General features: G+C 43.4%; 1 protein-coding gene across 2 annotated transcripts in view; it reads right to left on the reverse strand.

Moving 5' to 3' along the window:
• TANGO6 (transport and golgi organization 6 homolog) overlaps positions 1 to 21,704 on the reverse strand; it is a 183,027-nt gene that overhangs the window by 240 nt on the left and 161,083 nt on the right. Inside the window, exon 18 of one of the 2 annotated variants that reach the window (XM_032854085.1) lies at positions 395 to 596. In XM_032854085.1, coding sequence (XP_032709976.1) covers positions 420 to 596 — 177 coding nt within the window. In that variant the 3' untranslated portion in view covers positions 395 to 419. Of the gene's footprint in view, positions 1 to 82; positions 597 to 21,704 lie in introns of those variants that run through there. The other variant, XM_032854084.1, reaches the window with a different exon arrangement.

Here is a 21,704-nt window from a genome sequence, read left to right on the forward strand (position 1 = left end):
TCACCACAGAAGAATAACAAGATATGTGACACATGTGCCACTCAGGAGGTGATCAACCTCTTCACTTCAAGTGACAAGAATGGCCAATTAGTCAACTTCTACCAGTCATGTTAAAGATACACTTCCATCAAGTAGACTTCCTTCTCTAAATGCCACAGGACACCGAAAAATGTGCAGATAAATAAATGAGATTTGTAATCTTTTGTCTTCTAAGGACACATGCTTCAGGCCAGTTGCAGAATGGCTAAATGGCTGCTTTAGGAAGGTCTGCCTAAAGACACAAATGACCAGAGATATAAAGCCATCCAGGGTCAGCCATATTGCCTGCACCAAAGAGGCAGTGGGGCCACCTGCTGGAACGTTTGGGCACTGCTCTGGCTGCTTGGTCCTCTACCTCCTTGACGTCCTTTGAGCTAGGTCTATGGCAGGACCACAATCTTTTTCTCCAGCTTCTGTGGTGGGAAGAGGAAATTTCTCATTATCTCATCCAGCTCTTCAAGGGCCAGCTGGGCATGGAGCTTGGCCACATCATCAGGCTCCAAGCGCACCACGTGTTTCAGCAGGTGGTAGAGATCCTTGAGGACATCCCTCAGCACCTATATGAAAGAAACAGGGTCATGACTGTCTACTGTGCCAGAATTTCTCAGAACGACCCTAACTTCTGCCTGAGAAGTTCTGAGAGGAAACTCATAGGCTTCCTGAAGATTATACATGGCCTCCTCCATGGAAGGAGGGGTAGCTGTACTGAGACAGGCTTCCTTTTGGGCTTCTCATGACCCCTGACACCTCACTACATACGTCTTGGGGGCTGCTACTCCCTTTTATCCCCAGGCCAAAGTAGAGATTCCAGGCCCGTTCGTTCCCTCCCAAATCAGGATCACAGACAGATAGGGTTGTGCCCTATAGGGTTGGTGCCCAGATAGGGTTACTCCTAGAGCATAATTACCAGCATCTTCCTCTCAGGCTCCCACAAAGCTCTCTGCAGACACCCATCTGTGGACATCTATCTTATGAGACCCAGAAGGTTATCTCTCCAATAATCATGCCTTTCACTGTCACTGTTTTAAAATTTTCCATCCCAGTTCCATTTCCATGCCCTTCCTTAAGTCATTGTAATTTATTTTATTTATTTTATTATTATTATTATTTTTGCAGTTGCAACGTTGCAACAGGAAACAAGGGAGGGCTGTGTAGATAGAGCCATAGAGCCACACCCATCTTTTCCCATCCAGTGTTCTCATCTTTGGCTCTGGTATGGAATGCGAGGGTGCCAAAGCACCTACTCCCAGGAGCTCCTAATTTCCTCCCAAATCCTCCTGGCTTTGGAGTTACAACTTTTAACAGGAAACAGCTTTCAAACGAACAGGTAAACTCAGAGGTAGGGGCCTTAGGGATCAGCTAGCCAAACTAGAGACTGAAGACACCAGGTCATGGGTGTCAATGTGACTTGTCTTCAGCTCCCTGTGAAATTACTTCTGGTCTAGGGCTCTTTGCCTCAAAAGCTACTACTTTTGGATCAGGTACTGTAGGAGGTATTTTTCATATATTATCCAACTTTTATGCGAGTCATATAAAGACATTAGCCCCATTTTACAGATGAAAATATAGAAGATTAGAGGGTTACATAACATCCACAAATTACTCAGCTAAAAAAATGGGGAAGCCAGATTTTAAACATCCAGACTCTGTGTTGTTTGTTTATTTTTACTGAAAAGTAATACAGTACAAAAAAGTACATGTTAAAAAATAAGTCTCGGGGAGGGGCGCCTGGGTGGATCAGTTGGTGTAGTCTGATTCTTGATCTCAGCTCAGGTCTCCATCTCAGGGTCTCGAGTTCAAGCCCTGTGTTGGACTCTACACTGGGAGTGAAGTCTACTTAAAAAAAAAGTCTCAGGCTCCTGGGTGTCTCAATCCTGCTTCTCCCTCTCCCACTCCCCTGCTTGTGTTCCCTCTCTCACTGTGTCATTCTCAAACAAACAAACAAATACATAAAATCTAAAAAAAACCAACCAAACAAAAAAAAACCCCAAAAAACAAAGTCTCTCTTCAACTCCAGGCTCTTGGTTTCCGTTCTCAGAGGGTATCATGTGTAACTGAGAAATGTTCTAGATATTTTTAAGCATATGTATGTATGTGCCTTTCCCCCCTTTAAAACCACAGAACTGTATTTTATGCTATTATATGCCATCATCCCAGCTGACTTACTCTACTTTTAAGATCTTTTGTATAACTGGCACATAGAGAAATACTTTTTTAAAAAAATGGCTGCAGGGGCGCCTGGGTGGCTCAGTGGGTTAAGCCTCTGCCTTCAGCTTGTGTCGTGATCTCAGGGTCCTGGGATTGAGCCTCATATCGGGCTCTCTGCTCAGCGGGGAGTCTGCTTCCCTCCCACCCCCCGCGCCTGCCTCTCTGCCTACTCGTGATCTCTGTCAAATCAATAAATAAATAAATCTAAAAAAAATGGCTGCATAGGACGAATGTCACACAATTTATTTTTCTGCCAATGAAACTCATTTTTTCATCTTTGATATTGCAAATGTTGCTGCAATAAACACTCTTGTTACCTAAGTCTTTGCAAACATGAACAAGTGTATCTATAGGACCAATATCTAGAAATGGAATCTTTGGGTCAGAAGGTGATCCACACATGAAATTGTAACAAAGGTAGCCAGAGAGTTGCAATAATTTACATTTCCACGTAACACTAAATTCGCATCAGTGCTGTGTACTGTTAATTGTTTATCTTTGCTTATCCGCTAAGTGAAAAAGAGCATCATGCTGTTTTAAGTTTACATATAATAAACTCTATTTTATTCTGGTATGTGTAACTGAACTTTACCTTACTGATTTGTAAGAGCTCTTTGTATATAAAAAAAGTCTATTATTTAAGTTGAAAATATTGTTTGTCATAGTTGGCATTTTTTCTTTGTGAAATTTTTTTCCAGTGGAGAAATCTACATTTTAATTTAATTTTTAATTGTTTAATTTTTTTAGATTTCATTTATTTATTTGACAGACAAAGATCACAAGTAGGCAGAGGCAGGCAGGCAGAGAGAGGGGGGAAGCAGTCTCCCCGCTGAGCAGAGAGCCTGATGTGGGGCTCTATCCCAGGACCCTGGGATCATGACCTGAGCCTAAGGCAGAGGCTTTAACCCACTGAGCCACCCAGGCGCCCCTACATTTTTTTTTTTTAAGATTTAATTTATTTTTTGACAGAGAGAGAGAGATCATAGGTAGGCAGAGAGGCAGGCAGAGAGAGAGGGGAAAGCAGGCTTGATCCCAGGACCCTGAGATCATGACCTGAGCTGAAGGCAGAGGCTTAACTCACTGAGCCATGCAGGCACCCCAAGATCTGCATTTTTGATGTAGTTAAATTAATTTTTCCTTTATGGTTTCTGGATTTTGTATCTTGCTTGGAAGAGGATCTATAATCTTAACTACTATGCTGTGCTGTATTGTTTCTATTTATTAACAACGCCACCTAACATGAATCAAGTTGGATTTATGTTACTATATGCAAGCACCTCTGACAATAATTGGTCCAAAAGGTCTCTAAAACTTTTCCTCTCACCACTTTGTTTCTTAGTTATTTTTAAAGGATTATTTCATTTTTTTATTTTGTTTTTTTAAAGTAGGTTCCATGCCCGATGTGGGGCTTGAACTGATGACCCTGAGAGCAAGACTCACATGCTCTTCTACTGACTGAGCCAGCCAGGGGCTCCTCTCTGTACTTTGGAACTTCAAGCAATGGCCATACCCTGAAGTCTATGCCAATGTATAATTTCCAAAAAGGAGGAAGATCAGAAAAAAAGAAATAGGAAAATGTAGACATTCAATGATCTTTTCACTTTTGTGAAATCCATGTAAAAAAATATATATATAATAGCCTATGTACTATAAATGTGGACTGTCTCTGAAGAAAAATATATATTACGAAACTGGCTGCTTGGGGCGCCTGGGTGGCTCAGTAGGTTAAGCGTCTGCCTTCAGTTCAGGTCGTGATCCCAGGGTCCAAAGACTGAGCCCAACATCAGGCTCTCTGCTCAGTGGAGTCTGCTTCTCCCTCGGCCTCGGCCTGCTTGTACTGTCTCCCTCTCTGTCAAATAAATAAATAAAATCTTAAAACAAACAAATAAACAAAACTGGCTGCCTCCAGGGAAGGTAACTGGAGAAGGAAATGGGGGGAATTATATACTCTTGTCCCTTTTTAATATTGTATTTTATGAATATATTTACCTACTAAAAAATAAAGCTTTTTGCTTAACTGAATTAACTACTAGGCAAATGTTTTTGTTTTGTCTTGTTTTTAAAGACTTTATTTATTTATTTGACAGAGAGAGACACCCAGAGAGAGGGAACACAAGCAGGAGGAGTGGGAGAGGGAGAGGGTGGCTTTCCGCTGGCCATGGAGCTGGATGCAGGGCTCGGTCCCAGGACCGTGAGATCATGACCTGAGCCAAAAGACGGACGCTTAACAGCTGAGCCACCCAGCCACCCCTAGGCAAAGGTTTTCCATAACACCATTTGATAAGTAGAAGAGATAAATAGCCTGACTTTAAAGGCTTACTGTCTGGTAGGGAAGGCAAGTCATACACAGAAATAAAGATTACAGAACAAAATACAGTAAGTGTCCTAACAGCACAGAGAGAGTATAAAGAAAGGTTATAGGAAACAGGTCACATTTTAGGAATAGGAAGTGGACTGGAGATGGTGAGCAGAAATGACAGGAACTCATGCTACTCCTGGACAGTTTCTCACTCAATGAAAACTAAAAATTCTAAGAACATCTCCCCCTACCTTAAAGATTGATTGATTGATTGATTGATTGATTTAACAGAGAGAGAGAGAGAGAGAGATATCACAAATAGGCAGAGAGGCAGGCAGAGAGAGAAGAGGAAGCAGGCTCCCTGCTGAGCAGACAGCCCGATGCAATGCGGGGCTCCATCCTAGGACCCTGGGATCATGACCTGAGCTGAAGGCAGAGGCTTTAACCCACTGAGTCACCCAGGCACTCCAAGTTCAATGATCTCATATTTGTATTTAAAACTGGCACTGCACAATATAAAGATGAAGTATATAATTTGTGCTAATAATTTCACATCTAAAATTTTCTCTGCTTAGGGCACCTGGGTGACTCAGTTGGTAAAGTATCTGCTTTCAGCTCAGGTCTTGAACTCAGGGTGCTGGGACTGAGTCCTGCATTAGGCTCCCTGCTCAGTGGGGAGCATTTCTACCATCTGCTGCTCTCCCTGCTTGTGTTCTCTCTTTCTCTATTAAATAAAATCTTAAAAAAAAAAAAATTCTCTACTTAGAACATTAACAGCAAGTAATAAAAAAATGACAAGTTGAGGGAGAGAGAAATGGTGAAAGAAAGGAAAAAACTTGTGGGGGGAGGAGGGGGATGCTATCCCCACTGCCCTTTGGTAACCTCTCTTTCCTCGAGGCTGGCAGTGTGAATAGAAGAGATGATTCCCGAAAGACGATGACTCCTAGAGCTACTGCCTCATGATTACTCACTCATCCAATAATCATTATTAAGGGCCTACTTCGTGCCCAGGCAGTGTGCTGGTGATAAAAGGATGAATAATGCCTGAACCCTACCCTCTGGCAGCTACAGCCTAGCAGGGAGAGAGAGAGAGACACACACACACAGACACACACACACACACCCCAGACACTATGATCTCTCTAACGATAAGCTCCACACTTCTGTGGAAGCAAAGGAAGTGATTTCTGCCTGTGGAGGTGGGCGGAGGGAGAACGTTCCCCACCCTGTGAAAGGGATTTCATTCTGACTTTTATTTGTAGCCAAAGGGTGGCTGGAACCATGGAGTGGCTTGGGGAAACTTTCTCAAGTCCCTGCAACCTTAAGCCACCTCAAATAAATGCAGATTTGAAGCAAACCTGGCTTGCTTATTATGCGGCTAAAAGACAAGTCTCCTGACATCCGGTCCAATGGTGTTCAGTCCAAAGTGTCTCTTACAGAGAAATTCTAGAGTTCCCACTGTTTATTACAAGGTCATCTTTTTTCTTCTTCTTCTAGAGGAATCTTTCTCCTACTCAGAAATATCTTTGAGAATTTTTGCCAGAGCCTCCTAACATTCAAAATAAGGTTAGCTTTTACTTGTTAAAGAGGGAGGTTCTAAGGCATTCTATTCTGCTAAGGTACTCGGCTCCTTCCTGGTGTGGGCAGGAATTTTCCCCTTGGCACTGCCGTGTCCTTAAAATAACAATAATGCTTGTGCAAACACCACTTCATACTTGAGGAGCGCTGAGCTCCTTGTTATCAGTTACCGGATCTCCTTTTTTGGGTAACTGTTAGGCAAAGGCTCCTTCTTAATTAATGGGTCTATTTTAGCAACCCATCCTGGAAAGGCTTCTTCCCAATCCTTGTAACACTGGGGATCCCACACATCACAAGGACTTCCTCTGGACTCCCCAAGGATCAAAGCTTCCTGCCAGCCGGGGATTGTCACCAAATCCCACGGATCAGGGATTGAATACAAGGAGAGTTCAAAGGTAAAGCTAGTCACAGGAGCCACTGTGGTGGGCAGGATACAGGCAATCCCATGGAGGAAACCTTTCATTAAGAATTCAACACACCTGCTCTTCATCCCCAGCCCTCTGCATTGAGGCCCAAGGACTCCCAGGAAACGCAGAGGGGGTACAGGTGTGAGTGGGGGTGGGTGTATTTCATCCAGAGGAGATCTGGCTTAGCTTTTTGTAGCTGATGGTTGAAAGAAACATTTCCACCATCCGAGAAGTTCTTAGGCCAGGATATCTTAAGCAAGTACTGAGATTCTTAGTATGAAAAGTCTTTGGAAAAGAACTGATGCCTGGAGAGGAAGGGGGAGGACAGGAGAGGGTGTGTGTGTGTGTTGTAGAGGCAACTTTTACAAAGAGAACTTAGGTGGATGAAACTGCTAGTCTTCTGTTATCATGTGGATCGATAAAGACACAACACAAATGGTCCCAAGTAAGACATTTACAGAAATACAAGCTCTGCAAAGATGCTATCTAGCAGAGGATTTTCCATCTATAATTTCTTAATATTGAAGGGAAAAATGGGTTGCTAAATACAAAAGGATAAAATAGTTAAACGCTAGCATACAATAACTGTACTGAGAGCTTCATCTTCCCACAGAACCAACACGTGAGGCAAAAAAAAAAAAAAAAAGAAAGAAAAGATCAGAAGGAAAGAAAGCTCAATTCCGCCCAATCCTATCACTCACCCCTTGTGGCTCCTTTGTGGCTAATAAATATTGGGCACAAGGACAGAAACAGGGAAGTTAGACTCTGAAATAAAAGGGAGGGGCAGACAGGAGAATGGGGGGAGGGGCGGAGAATGGAGTTAGTGGTGGGAAACGGCCTGGCAAAAAGATTCTCTAGACTGGTGCCCAGAAGAGGAGGACACCCCAGAATCCGACTAGTTCTGTTTATAACATGCTAGAATAAAAGATCTGGTGTAGTAGGAATCTGTCAGGAAGCCACAGGCCAACTACTAAGGGTCCTCATTTTGACCACTGTCCCTCAGTGTTAAGACCAGTGGCTGACTTGGTGGCTAAGGGAAGTGAGAGTGGACAGATGGGACTCAAGTACAGAGAGTCAAGGATCATCAACAGAACACAACTCAGCCACCTTTTCCTAAAGCGTGTGCAGGAGGCTTTGCTAAGCACTCTGGGTAGCAAGGACCTGGGCCCGTCCTTGAGGAGCTCACCTCCAGAGCAGGGAGACAGAGGCGCAGAGCTGAACCTAATGGCCCGGAGGCAGGCGAACTGGGTGAGGCGAATGATGGTGCTCGCAATCACTAGCCGGGGAATCTGGAGCAAACGACTTCAGCTCTCAGAACCTCAGTGATCTCAACTGTAAAATGGAGTAACACTGCCACCTTTTAAGGATGTTGTAAAGAATGAGTTAATGTCTATAAAGATCCAGGCACAGAGACTGGCATGTGGTGAGTGCTAAATAAGTGGGGGTTTGTCAGTCTCCCCCACAAGTACTGTAATCTCTGTGTCCTTCTTGTTACTCTTCTCTCAGTGAGGCAGAGGACAGAGCCCGGCGTGGAGCAGCTCTGCTGTGTAGTACATTTTGGACAAGTAAACGAATGAATGTATAATAACGATCGCTACATCTTACATAAAAGCTGTTACGTGCCAGGTGTGGATGGTTCCAGGCATATTCTCTATAGGCGCTCGCTCACTCCTCACAACAGGAGCCACTACGTTATTCTGCCTCTTGAAGGGGTTATTACTGTCCCTTTGTCAAAGTGGGAAGCAGAAAGCACATCGCCCACCTTACAAGCTGACTGTGGGATCAAACGAGGTAACGCGTGTGAGGGTGTTCTCTGCTATGATAAGCCAAGGGATGTATAATTCAAAGTATTGTTGGTATTATTATTCGGACATTGAAATCATTGGGTTTACCACCACGGAGCCAAGAAGACAAGGGGAAAGTTACACCTCTGAGAATGAAAGAGAGTAGAGTCCCATGGAAAGGTGTCAGGAAGATGAATAAATGGAGAGGAATTTAGAAAAGGTGTAAGACGAGGTAAAGAGATTTCACGCAGTCTGAGTGCCGAAGTCAGGGCCTGTGGTGGTCCCAGACGTCTGGGAACACTGACCGTGCTATCCCATAGAGCTGGGGGCACCGGAAAGAACTCTGTGGAGCAAGCAGACAGGAGCCAGGCTCCGAGGTCTAGAATGTGAGCAACCTCTCTAAGATAATGGGCCGGAAAAAAATACATGGGAGAAGCATCATGGAGGTAGACAATTTGGACCTCATCCAGGGAGCTCTGGCCTGAAGAGGAATACATGCTTTACTGATAAAACCTAAACCTTCACTTTGATGGGTGTATGACAAAGAAATTAGGGCTGATTCAAACAGAAAGTCTGGGCTTTTGAGACATCTCACTGAAAGCAAGGGGAAGGTCGGCAAAGAAAGACAGGATTACTAAAGTCTAAGAGATTTCTATCCATGCCTGACAGAGAATCTCAAACATGCTGAAGTTCAGGGTAGAATTATTATTAACTGGAGGTTACTGAGCTTTTAAAAACTCTTTTATTTCCAAGGTATTTTTTTCTGCCAGAGCTAGAGATAAATGGCATTTTTACCCTTTCTGGATCATGTCTGGCTCTTAAATGGGGAGGGTCTCTCGAGTGCAAATTGAAGAGGGTGTGGGATGGAGATGCAGGGAGTACCAGCATGATTTTCAGTGAAGAACAAGGAGAAAAACTGTAACCGGTCAAGTGCCAAAAATGCTACAGGTACAAACACAGGTTGGCAGCTGAGGGACAAAGACCAAGCCAGCCAGTGCGGTTAAACCCTGGGAGGGGTGACAGCTCTGGAGTCCTAAACAGAAAGCAGGTGGCTGCACTTAGCTATACAACACGTAACTGGGCGCTCCTAGGCTTGCTGAGGCCGCAGCGCGCCGTGCAAGGGTTCGATGGGCCAGAGCCCAGCGCCCACAGCGGCTGCCCCCGGCTCGCAGCTGCAGGGCCGGGAGCCCCACTGCTGGGGCTCGAGAAGCAACCGCCGCAGCATCTTTCAGAACGTCTTTAAATAGCAACCTGAGGAAGGCAGCAGCCTTCCTTCACCCCCACAGGCACGGAAATAGAACAAAGAAGGCAGGAAAAATGGCCGGAGTGTGTGCAAAGGCAGCGGGCCATGGCTTGTGGGAAAGGAGATTGGGAGCTTTGTCCATAAAAGGTGATTACGATCCCAGCTTTCAAACTGTACTCTGTGACCTTGTGTGGGGAAAGGGCTCCATGTTCCTGGCCCTGGAGGCTCTCTGTGCAGGCACCCTGCTGAGGGAACCCTTGGCCTGTCCCCTCCCGGCGCCTAATGCCTCCCACGTGGGATCAGACTGTGCCTGCAGAAGGCTCACTACTGTCACTGAGTGTTTACTACGTTCCAGTTACTGTGCTAAGCCTTTCACACACATTATCTCATTTAATCCTCTAAGGTAGATGTTATTTGGCCCAGTTTATGAGTTAGGGGAGGGTAGGGGCGCCTGGTGGCTCAGTCGGTTGAACATCCAACTCTTGATCTCAGCTCAGGTCTTGATCTCCGAGTCTTGAGCTCAAGCCCCGCACTGGGCTCCAATGTGGAGCTACTTAAACAAAAAAATCAAACAAATTAGGGAAAGGTGCTTTAGGGGGTTTTCAGCGATTTGCTCAAGGACACAGCTAGAATTCAAACCCACGTCTGTGAAGTCTCACTCTGCAAACTCTGCTTTTAAACTTGTGCAGTTACTAGCAAAACCGATATGCAAGAGGCGGCTGTGGAGAAAATATGACCTTTTCCCCACACCATCAACATTGTTTATCTGGACGGAGCCCGGGCAGGGAGGGGGCAGAGCTGTAACTGGGCTCCTGGCTGGCAGTGCGGTTTGGCTTTCCTTTGGGGCACCAGTTTGCTCTGCTGGGTCACCCAGCTTCAGGACCAGCTTGAGTCGCCCAGAGGGGAAGGACAGACCACTCTCCTGAGGGCGTCTGCTCAATGGAATTCTAGGCTCTGTGCAAGATGTGTCAGGAAGAAAAGGTTAGAGAACTAGACCAAAGGCCAGAGAAAACCAGTCACAGACACACAGAGGCGCTGGTGGGTTTTGCTTTATGTACTAATAATGTATATGGCGTGGACTAGACCAGAAAAAGGAACCCCTGCCATCCACATCGAAGCATGGCTACAAAGCCCAGACTTTGCCTCCGCACAACACCATCATTCTAGTGTAGAGATTCTCCACCCTTGCTGCACTACTGTACCGTCCGCTAGAGAATGTTTAACACGGCTGGGCCCCCACCTCACACCTAAGAATCAGAATCAGAGGGGCTGGGACTCAGGACTCTCAAAAAAGTTTTAATTTGTTTTTATGATTTTTATGCTCTCCACGTGACTCTAATAAGCAGCCAGGATGCAGGAGTGTGGGAGGTTAGGAAAAAAACACTGGGTAGGAGATTAAGAGTTATGCCACGGTTTCGAAAGTAACAACATTGCCTGGGAAAAATCTAAGTGCCAGGAACGAGGGTGACGTGAGTTGGATATAACCTATTACACTTCTTGGAATTTTCTTAACTATCAACAATCAGGGTTTTTATGTTCCAGAAAGGGGATCCGGTCAGAATCATTTTAAGATTTTTATTTTTAAGGGACGCCTAGGTGGCTCAGTCAGTTAAGAGTCTGCCCTAGGCTCAGGTCATGATCCTAGAGTCCTGGGATTGAGTCCCACATTGGGCTCCTTGCTTGGCAAGGAGCCTGCTTCTGCCTCTCCCTCTGCCTGCCTCTCCCCCTGCTTGTGCTCTTTCTCTCTCTCTGATAAACAAAAATCTTAAAAAAAAAAAAAAAAGATTTTATTTTTAAGTAATTTCTATACCCAATATGGAGCTCAAACCCACAACTCTGAGATCAAGAGTTGCATGTTCCAGTGACTGAGCCAGCCAGGCGTCCATCAAAATCATTTTTGATCCACGAACTGGCACTGCATCTTTTCTCCAAAATATTTTAAAACTTTGTTCTTAAACATGTGTATACGAAGTGTGATTCTGAAGGAAGAGAAAGTTGTAAGCTATCAACATGCGTTCTTTAAGAAAATGAAAGGCTAAAATAAATGCAGCTGCCTCTGTTGCTGGGTTGGCTAGAATTATGGCAGAAACCTCTGCCCAGACGGGAGGAATTAAGGGAAATACATGTGTTAGAATTTTGACAGATACACACATACACTGCCATATATATATAGTACATAAATAGTATATCTATGGTGCATGTGTATGTGTGTATGTGCACACGCACGTGTGTGTGTGTGTGTGTGTGTGTGTGTGTGTGAAGAAGCCAAGTTTTGAAATGCAGAAGGTTCTGGCTGCACCTCAGCATTCATCCTGTCACTCTGCTTCAGGACTCCTTCTCCCTGCTGATCTGGGGACAGCATGTCTGCAACCAACTGCGATGAAAACGTTAGGCGTTTCTAAATAAAGGGAGGTAAAATTCCCTTGAATTCCCTCGAACTTGTTTGGACAACTTCTGCTCTTGGGAAACATGAACACCGGAAGAGCTTGGAAATCCCAGAATTTTCAGGTTAAGATCGAGGAAATCTATTTATCACAAAGGCAGGTACAAAGGGATGAGGAGATGTGTTCCATGCCTCTTGGAGAAAAGATTTCATGCACTCTCTCAACAAACATTCATTAAGCACTTATTTTGTGCAAAGCACCGCGTGAGATTTGAGGAATAGAAAAGCGAATGGAATGAGTAGTCAGATTCACAGAGCCAGAGAGGATGGTGGTTGCCAGGGGCCGAGGGAGAGGAAAACGGAGAGTTCGTGTTTAATGGGTGCAGAGTTTCAGTTTCACAAGATGAAAAGAGTTCCGAGGATGGGTGGCAGTGCTGGAGTGTGAATGTATTTAAAGCTACTGAACTGTACACTTAAAAATGGTTAAGATGGTAAATTCTGTCTTATGTATCTTTTACCACAATTAAAAGAAACTAGTGGCTAGCGTGGTCAGGGACTCACAATCCCCTGGTGACATGAGACATGAACAAATCATTACAATATCTACTCTAGCCCGGAGCTGATATGTGGAGTGTTGCGGAGCCTGAAGAAGGGATTATTATTATTATTTTTTAAAGATTTATTTATTTATTTTAGAAAGAGAGAGAGAGAGATAAAAGTGTGATTTGGGGTGTGGGGGGTGGTGGGACAGAGGGAGAGAAAGTCTTAAGCAGACTCCTCGCTGAGTGAAGGGCATGCCCGGGCTCCATCTCATGACCCTTGAGATCATGACCTGAGCCAAAACCAAGGGCTGGCCGCTTAACTGACTGTGCCACCCAGGTGCCCTGTGATTACTAATTTTACCTAAGAAATCAGGAAAGGCTTTCCACAGAGTATAAAATTTAAGTAGAGTCCAAAAGGATGAATGAAAGCTTATCAGATGGACAGCTGAGGGGAAAAGGCATTCGAAATATAAGAAATAGTAGGGACTGCTCAGCAGGGAGCCAGCTTCTCCCTCTCCCTCTGCTCTCCTCCCACTGTCCACCCCCCCTACCCCGACTCATGTGCATGCCTGCTCTCTTTCTCTCTCTCAAATAAATAAAGAAAATCTTTAATTAAAAAAAAAGAAATAGTAGGGATAAAGATGTGGAGGCAATAAACAGTATGCAGGGGATTTGGGGTTGGCGCGGGGCTGTCAGGGCGTTTGAGAAGGAAGGAAGAGGAAGAAAGAGAAGTCGGGGGGATCCAAGACATAAAGAGCCTTGTGTGAAGGAGCCTGTTCTTTAGCTCACGGACCGGGGTAAAAAGGTTTGCTGGGGACTGGACCTCAGCAGATTTGCGTTTCAGAAGACCTCTCCAGCTGTAGTTCCTTTACCGTGCCGACTGACCGAGTACCTGCCAACCCTGGAGAATTACAGAGGTGAAGAAAGTACAATGGTTAAGGAAACAGAAGTCCTAGGAACACGAGTCTGTCCCAATATACCTGTAACAGTTTGCCCCTTCCTCAAGTACCATCTCAGGCTGGTTCTAATTAGTTCCGTCCCAACAGCCAAGCTGGCAATGAGGCAGCTTCTATCTGCACCCACTTCTACCTCGGGCTGGCTGTTTGAGCTGTGCATTTAAATGTAAACATTCTGGACCTCAATTTTCTTGCCTGTAAATAGAGTTAATAAGCATATTTATCTCAAAGGATTGTTAGGAGGATTCCACGAGATCATGAATGTGAAAACCTGGTGCTTTGCCTGGCATACAATAAGCCCTTGATAAATGTTGTATTATTATTAAATGCTAAACCCCAGAGAACATGCAATTTATTCAGAGCAGATTTGCCAAGAGCAAACAAACCATGGGGTGATGATGAGCAATAAGCTGGAACAGACCCCAGGGCATCAATCCTAACTGTCATTTCATGTCATCCCAAGGAGGGTACATGGGGACTTAGAACTCTGCCCTTTCAGAGGACGGAGCAAAGAGAAGTGGGCAACCCACTCCTAATTGCAACCCAGAGGCCCATCTGATTATCAGAGGAAGAATAAATTCTGATCAGGATGCAGGGCGGAAGGAAAGTCCCAGGAATCTCACTCCCCAGCCGAACAGCCCTCAAGGTGTTTGGTCTGTTTGCCTGCTTTTTTCAGTTCTGTGTACATTATGGGAAGTTTCTGGACGGTGTAGTTGGTGGTTGGCCTGAACTTTTGGCAAGAGATCGTGGAACATGAAGTAGGGTGAAAGGAAGCCAGGGTTGTTTCCTGTCTCTGCTCTCTGAAGAGTTCATTCTGGCAGATCCTGGGAGGTTAGGGCACCTGGGTCCAAGGCCAGCCCCAAATACTCTCCTCTCACCGTTCTATCCTTCTCCAGGGCAGACAGTAAACAAGCTGTCAGGAGGTAGTCTGGCCCATTTTCCTTTAGAGTATCAGATTTCCAGGATCTGAAGCAGCCTTCTGTTAGCCATGATCTGTGCAGAAAATGCCCGAGCGACTTGGTCTCTGAGTCCTTTGGATGACAGTCACTAAACATGGAGTCCTAGAGCCATGCTGCCTGGTTTCTCTACCTCCACTCCACCACCTACTAGCTGCCACATAAGTTACTTCTCTTTTCTTAGCTTCTTCACATGTAAAATAGGGATATTAATCATACCTAAATGGATATGAAGATTAAGTGAATTAATGGAAAGCACTGAGATATAAGTGCTATCACATAGCAAATGCTCAAAGTATTTTTAGAGTTTCAGTGTACACTGAATTTTTCAGGATTGCAACTACCATATAAACTAAGAGAAGATAGTATTTTCATTTGTTTAGAATTTTATACAGTTACTTTTTTTTTTTTAAAGATTTTATTTATTTATTTGACAGACAGAGATCACAAGTAGGCAGAGAGGCAGGCAGAAAAAGAGGAAGAAGCAGGCTCCCTGCTGAGCAGAGAGCCCGATGCAGGACTCAATCCCAGGACCCTGAGATCATGACCTAAGCAGAAGGCAGAGGCTTTAACCCACTGAGCCACCCAGGAGACCCTGGAGTCGTTTACTCTTTTGAAGATTTTTATTTATTTGAGAGAGAGAGAGAGAGAGAGCAGAAGCAGGGGGAGAGGGAGAAATAGGTTCCCTGCTGAGCTGGGAGCCTAATGTGGGGCTTGATCTCAGGACCCTGTAAATCACAACCTGAGCCAAAGGCAGATGCTTAACCATCTGAGCCATCCAGGTGCCCCTAGTTTACTCTTTTGGAAAATCAAGTTCTACAATGTACTTCTGAGCTGTTAGCATAAGATACTTGCATGATTTTGTATTTGTAGGTGTTACATTCATTATGGGTCTACATATAAGAGCAACCAAATAGTTCATTATATCTTAGAGCTAGCCTAGACATTGATATATTAAAATATGTTATTTTAGTATAAACAAATATCCTTTTATTCCTTCTTCATATTATAGTTAGGACATTATATTGATTTTTAAAAAATATATATAGGTTAAGAAGCTATAAATTTCATTTCAGGAGAATAAAGGGAAGCACCAAAATATCTGTTACAATAATTTGTTATAAATAAAAGTGTGTTGGGTCTGATATACAGAAAGGGAGCTGACAGCAAACATTCCCACATGTGGTACTTAACTTGTGCTTCCTTTATGATGTCACCTAAGACACCCTGGAGAAGATGACGAACCTTATTCCAGGTGAATGAATAAAGTAGAAGGAGGAGGAAGAGATGCTATCCTTTTATTAGCACTTGGACAATGTAAGCTAAGCTACCAGGAACAACTGGAAATGAGTGCTAGTTCTTCCTGGCATTAGCTTTGGAAACTTACAACCACTCGTCTCTTCATGAACTTTCTTTCCTCATTCATAAAACAAGACAGTTGGATTATTTCCCAAGGTATCTTCCATGGAACATTATTACTTGGCATGCTTTTTTTTTTTTTTTTTTAAAGATTTAATTTATTTAACAGAAATCACAAGTAGGCAGAGAGAGAGGGAAAAGCAGGCTCCCTGCTGAGCAGAGAGCCCGATGCAGGGCTCGATTCCAGGACCCTGAGATCATGACCTGAGCCGAAGGCAGAGGCTTCAACCACTGAGCCACCCGGGCACCCCGAAGCCAGAGGCTTAACCCTATGAGCCACCGAGGCGCCCCACTTGGCATGCTTATAATGAAGAAAGGGTTCCTTGGTAAATGAGTTGAAGAAATTGTTAGTTTTCTTTGCTGAAGGCCTTCTCAGACCCTTTAATAGGTTAACACGTACCTAATCACCAAGAGGAAAATATATAGTTGTATGCAGCATCTTCCGAACTCATTTGACCATGAAGACCTTATGTCAGAGGAACAACTAGTAAGGTTAATAAGCCAAGGGAAATTTTTATGAAATACAAGTTAAATGATCTCTAAGGCCTTTTTCACCTTTAACATTCTAAAATTTTCTACACACAAAGAATAATCCAGTCAAGAAATGGGCAGAAGACATGAACACACAGTTTGCAAAGAAGACATCCAAATGGTCAAGAGATGCATGAGAAAGTGCTCAACATCACTTGGCATGAGGGAAATACAAATCAAAACCACAGCGAGATACCACCTTATACCAGTCAGAATGGCTAAAATTAATAAGTCAGGAAATGACAGATGCTGGCGAGGATGCGGAGAAAGGGGAACCCTACTACACTGTTGGTGGGAACGCAAGCTGGTGCAGCCATTCTGGAAAACGGTATGGAGGTTCCTCAGAAAGTTGAAAATAGAGCTACCCTATGACACAGCAATCGCATTACTGGGTATTTACCCTAAAGATATAAATGTAGTTCCGAAGGGGCACGTGCACCCCAATGTTTAGAGCAGCAATGTCCACAATAGGCAAACTACGGAAAGAGCCAAGATGTCCATCAACAGATGAATGGATAAAGAAGACGTGGTATATATCTACACACACATGCACATGTATACACACACAATGGAATATTGTGCATCCCTCAAAAATTGAACTCTTGCCATTTGCAATGACGTGGATGGAACTAGAGGGTATTATGCTAAGCAAAATAAGCCAATCAGAGAAAAACAATTCTCATATAATTTCACCTGTATGCAGAATTTAAGAAACAGGGCAGAGGATCATAGGGGAAGAGAGGAAAAAAATGAAACAAGATGGAACCACAGAGGGAGACAAACCATAAGAGACTCTTAATCTCAGAAAACAAACGGAAGGTTGGTGGAGTGGAGGGGGGTGCTAGGGATCGGGTGGCCGGCCGGGTGATGGACATGGGGGGGGTGTGTGCTATGGTGAGTGCTGTGAATTGTGTAAGACTGATGAATCACACACTTGTACCCCTGAAACAAATAATACATTATATGTTAATTAAAATAATAATTAAAAATTAAAAATAGATAAATAACATTATAAAATTCTGAGTTTGATAATAATACTTCATTCTTTGTCTTTCTAGATCAGATAAGAAGGATAAGGAATAGGCTAACCTACAGAAAATAAAACTGTGTAGGTCTGATGCAGAAGAGGAAGATGAACCAAGTTCTAACATATGTAGATCTATGTAAATGATTATGCAGAAGAGGCAGAGAGGGAGCAGTCTTAAATGTCAGGGCTTCCAAACTGTCACTTACATTATCACTAGAAAAGGTTGAACATTGATATTTTAGCAGTCGCAGTAAGGTACGGAGTTGTAATCTTTTCAGCTCTATTTCTCAAATCCATCACTACTGTCAAATGGATCTGGCTAAGCTACTATTGAGGAAATCTATGGGACTAACCCCCCCTCCTAGGCACTGACCCCCACCTCTTCCCTCATAGATAGGTATCATGGAGGCTGAACACAGTTTTACACAACACAGCATTTCCACATACCCCACGTGGCCCAACCAAGTTGATCTGGAGATGGGCATCTGATCTTCGCTGCAACATTAAGTTTCTTCCCTGCAACTTTTGCATGTGGGGCCAGGGAGGGTCTCTGAGAGTCAGATAGATGTAAGAGTAACACTGGGCCACTGTCCGTGGTCATAGTGCTGCCACAGGAGGAAAGCTGGGCTTTAGTGCAAAAGAACAAAGGTGAAATACAGAAGAAGCAGAGACAAGAAATGGAGCACTTCAATTCCCAATTCTAGGAGTCACTAATAACCAGCTCCATCCCAGCTTTTCCCACGACATGACTGTTCAGCCCTTCCTTGTATTTGGTAGGCTAACAAGTTCTCTTTGCTTAAGCTAGATCAGTCTAGGTTTCTGTTGCTAAAAACCCAAAGAGTTCTCACTACAGTCACATATATCCTCCATACCTACTTTTTTCATCTATAAAGAAGAAAGAATGGAGGCTGCCATATGAAAGCTGATGGACTGAACACATGTGTATGCTATCGCCCTTTCCTGGAACCCCACAAACGTGACAGTAAAGGGATACAAAATGGCACTAAATTATCAGAACAAAAAGCACTGACAAGGCAATAATAACAAAAGTTTAGATGCAAGAAAGCAGTTGGATGAATTCTAGGGTCACCATCCTCACTTGCCCAGGTTAGTAAGTTTTACACCTCCATAATTATTAAGTGTTCTCTTTCACTTTCAGAAGTGTTTTAGTTTGGATGATAAACTGGTTCACTAAATCCAGGAGCAAGCCTAATACAAGCCCAAAAATGTTCCAAAATTGTTGAGTATTATCTCTCAAAATGGAGGTGAACAGAAGCCCTGATTGGAAGTTTGAGTAATAATCAGATGACATGGTACCCAGGTGACTGTTCTTCCCTAACCATAACAGAAGCTTAGCGTTTTACCCTTCACGGAGGATCCAACCAGAGAGACTCTGGAGACATGCACATTGGGTTCCAATAAGGATGAGGCTACCATGTTGAAAACAGAACAATTAACTCTTGAAAGTCTACATACTAAATGGTGAGATTGCCATCCACCTTCTTTCACTCATCTTCCAGAATCCTGGCAGCGAGGCTTGTATCCTCTAGAGAGGAGACAAGACAATTCCACTCTGACCAGCTCCAAAGAAAAGACTTCAAAAGAGTCTTGGAGTCTACCAATGAAAGGAAGTCTCCTGATGAAATGACTTGGCCAGATCATCCTCCTCTTATAAAGCTCACCAGTCCATAAGTATCGCCCCCGCACACACGGCATCATTAACTTTTAAGTGCTGTGTTCTTAAATCTTGCAGTAGGCTTAGAAAGTAACTGGTCCAGATAAGAGCAAGTGAGTGAAAGGGTAGTAGGAGATATGCCTCTCAGAAGTTGAAACTGTTAGAGTACTCGACGTACTTGAGCCTTTTAAGAGATTTATGAAAATTTAGCAAGGGTGATAAATTGGTAATAGGTTCACATTAAAATAACAAACGTGGGGCACCTCAGTGGCTCAGTGGGTTAAAGCCTCTGCCTTCGGCTCGGGTCAAGATCATAGCATTGGGCTCTCTGCTCGGCATGGAGCCTGCTTCCTCCTCTCTCTCTGCCTGCCTCTCTGCCTACTTGTGATCTGTCTGTCAAATAAATAAATAAAATCGTAAAAAAAAAAATAACAAACGTAAACCTGAGACATTTATTAACTTCAGAGAAAGCCAAAATTCATACAATAAAGGAAATGTAATCACAGTATATTATATGGCTCAGCTGTGGATAACAGTTATAGTCATGATAACATAAACACTAAATGCTGATATAGCAAAAACTGTAATGTAATTATATAGGGAAAATGGGGAAGGATAATACATTCGTGGGGAGCATGATCATAAAAATAATAACACATAATAACACACACTAAATACTAACTAATCCATAGAATGTATAGATTCTAAGTGCTTTACATCATTAAGGACGTTTCATTTTAAAAACAACTACATAAAGTGGTACTATTATTCTCCCATTTTACAGATGAGGAAATTGAGGTACACAGATGTCAGCTAACTTGTGCAGTGTCTCACTGCCAGTGAGGTATAATGCCGGGATTCAATCCCAGACGTTTTAGCTCTAGAGTCTACCCTTTAAGTCTAAGCTACTATGCTGCTCCGTTCTGTCTCACCACAGGCCAGTCTTCTCCACCTTAGGAATATAATCACTGAGTAGTCTCACTTTCACCTATTAGATCTAGCAGGAAGTCAGTAAGTGGGGTGAAAAGTCAAGAAATAGCAGTGTAAGCATGCTACTCAGAAATATGGAAGTAAACATTTAAAGAAATAATCAAGTTGAAAATAGTTGCTGATGGAAAGTGAGAATGGAGGTAAGAAAAAAGGATGGGCTATGGATCTTTGAATTAAGTTTTGTAAAACTGTGAATAACATTTTTGGATATAAAAATCAAAATTAAAAAAAATATATGTTAATAAGATGAGTAACCCAATTAAAAAATGGGCAAAGATTGTGAATAGACATTTCTCCAAAGATATACAAATGGCTAATAAGCTCATGAAATAGTGTTTAACATCTTGAGCCACCAGGGAAATGCAAATTTAAACTACACCACTTCACACCCACTAGGATGGCGATAATCCTAGTAAATGACAGACAATAACAAGTATTAATGAGAATGTGGGGCATCTGGAACCCTCATATATAACTGGTGAGAATGAGAAATGACACAGCTGTAAAACAGTCTGGCAGTTCCTTAAAAAGTTAAATGTAGAGTCACCGTATGACCCAGTAATTCCACTCCTAGATATACATCCATGAGAATGAAAACATACATTTGCACAAAAACGTGTACATAAATATTCACGGCAACATTATTTAAAATAGTCGAATAGCGGAAATAACCCAAATGTCCATCAACTGATGAATGGATAAACAGATACGGTTTACTCACACAACGGATTGTTATTCATCCATAAAAAGTTACGCAATCCCGATACAGGGCTATAATACGGATGCATCTTGACTACATTATGCTAAGTGAAAGAAGCCAGACACAAAAAGGTCACATAGTATGTGAATTCTTTCATATGGAATGTCTAGAAAAGGCAAATCCATAGGTAGAAAGTAGATTTGTGGTGGCCAGAGCTGGGGAATGGGGGTGGGGGGATGGGGAGGAGTGACTGCTCATGACTACAGGGCTTCTTTTTGGGGGTAATGAAAATGCCCTGGAATTAGGTGGTGGTGGTGTTTGAGCAATTTTATGAATATACTAAAAACCCTGAATTGCACAATTTAAACTTCTAAAAAATATTTATTTGCTTATTTATTTGTTTTTAAAGATTTGAGAGAGAGAGTGCACACCCACACACACAAGCAGGGAGAGGGGCAGAGGGACAAGCAGACTCCCCGCTGAGCATGGAGAATGATGTGGGGCTCGATCCCAGGACCCTGAGATAATGACCTGAACTGAGCCACCCAGGTGCCCTTATTTATTTTTAAGTACCTCTATACCCAATGTGGGGCCTGAACTCACAACCCCGAGATTAAGAGTTGCTCTTCTGACTGAGCCAGCCAGACACCCCTGGACTGCACAGTTTAAAAGAGTGAATTTTATAGATATGAGTTACACCTCAATTTAGGAAATTACGTGAGGAAAAAAATACAAGATATGGCGGGAATGGGGCTCCTGTGCTATTGATGAACACAGCACACTCATTTACCTCCCTTTAGGTCAGAGCAGCGGTCTGGCGGACGTGTCTTCATCTGCCTCCACCTGGCTTTGCCTTTCTCCTGTGCAACTTCCCTTAAGTTGGCTCTGACTCCAGCCTGGCACCACTCCTCTCCTGACACCTTCTAGCCCTACTCTCTCGGACGCCGGCTCAGATCCTGGGACAAAG

The sequence above is a fragment of the Lontra canadensis genome, unplaced genomic scaffold (genome assembly GCF_010015895.1).
Source record: "Lontra canadensis isolate GAN:19392208 unplaced genomic scaffold, GSC_riverotter_1.0 scaffold8, whole genome shotgun sequence".
Lineage (NCBI taxonomy): Eukaryota > Metazoa > Chordata > Mammalia > Carnivora > Mustelidae > Lontra > Lontra canadensis.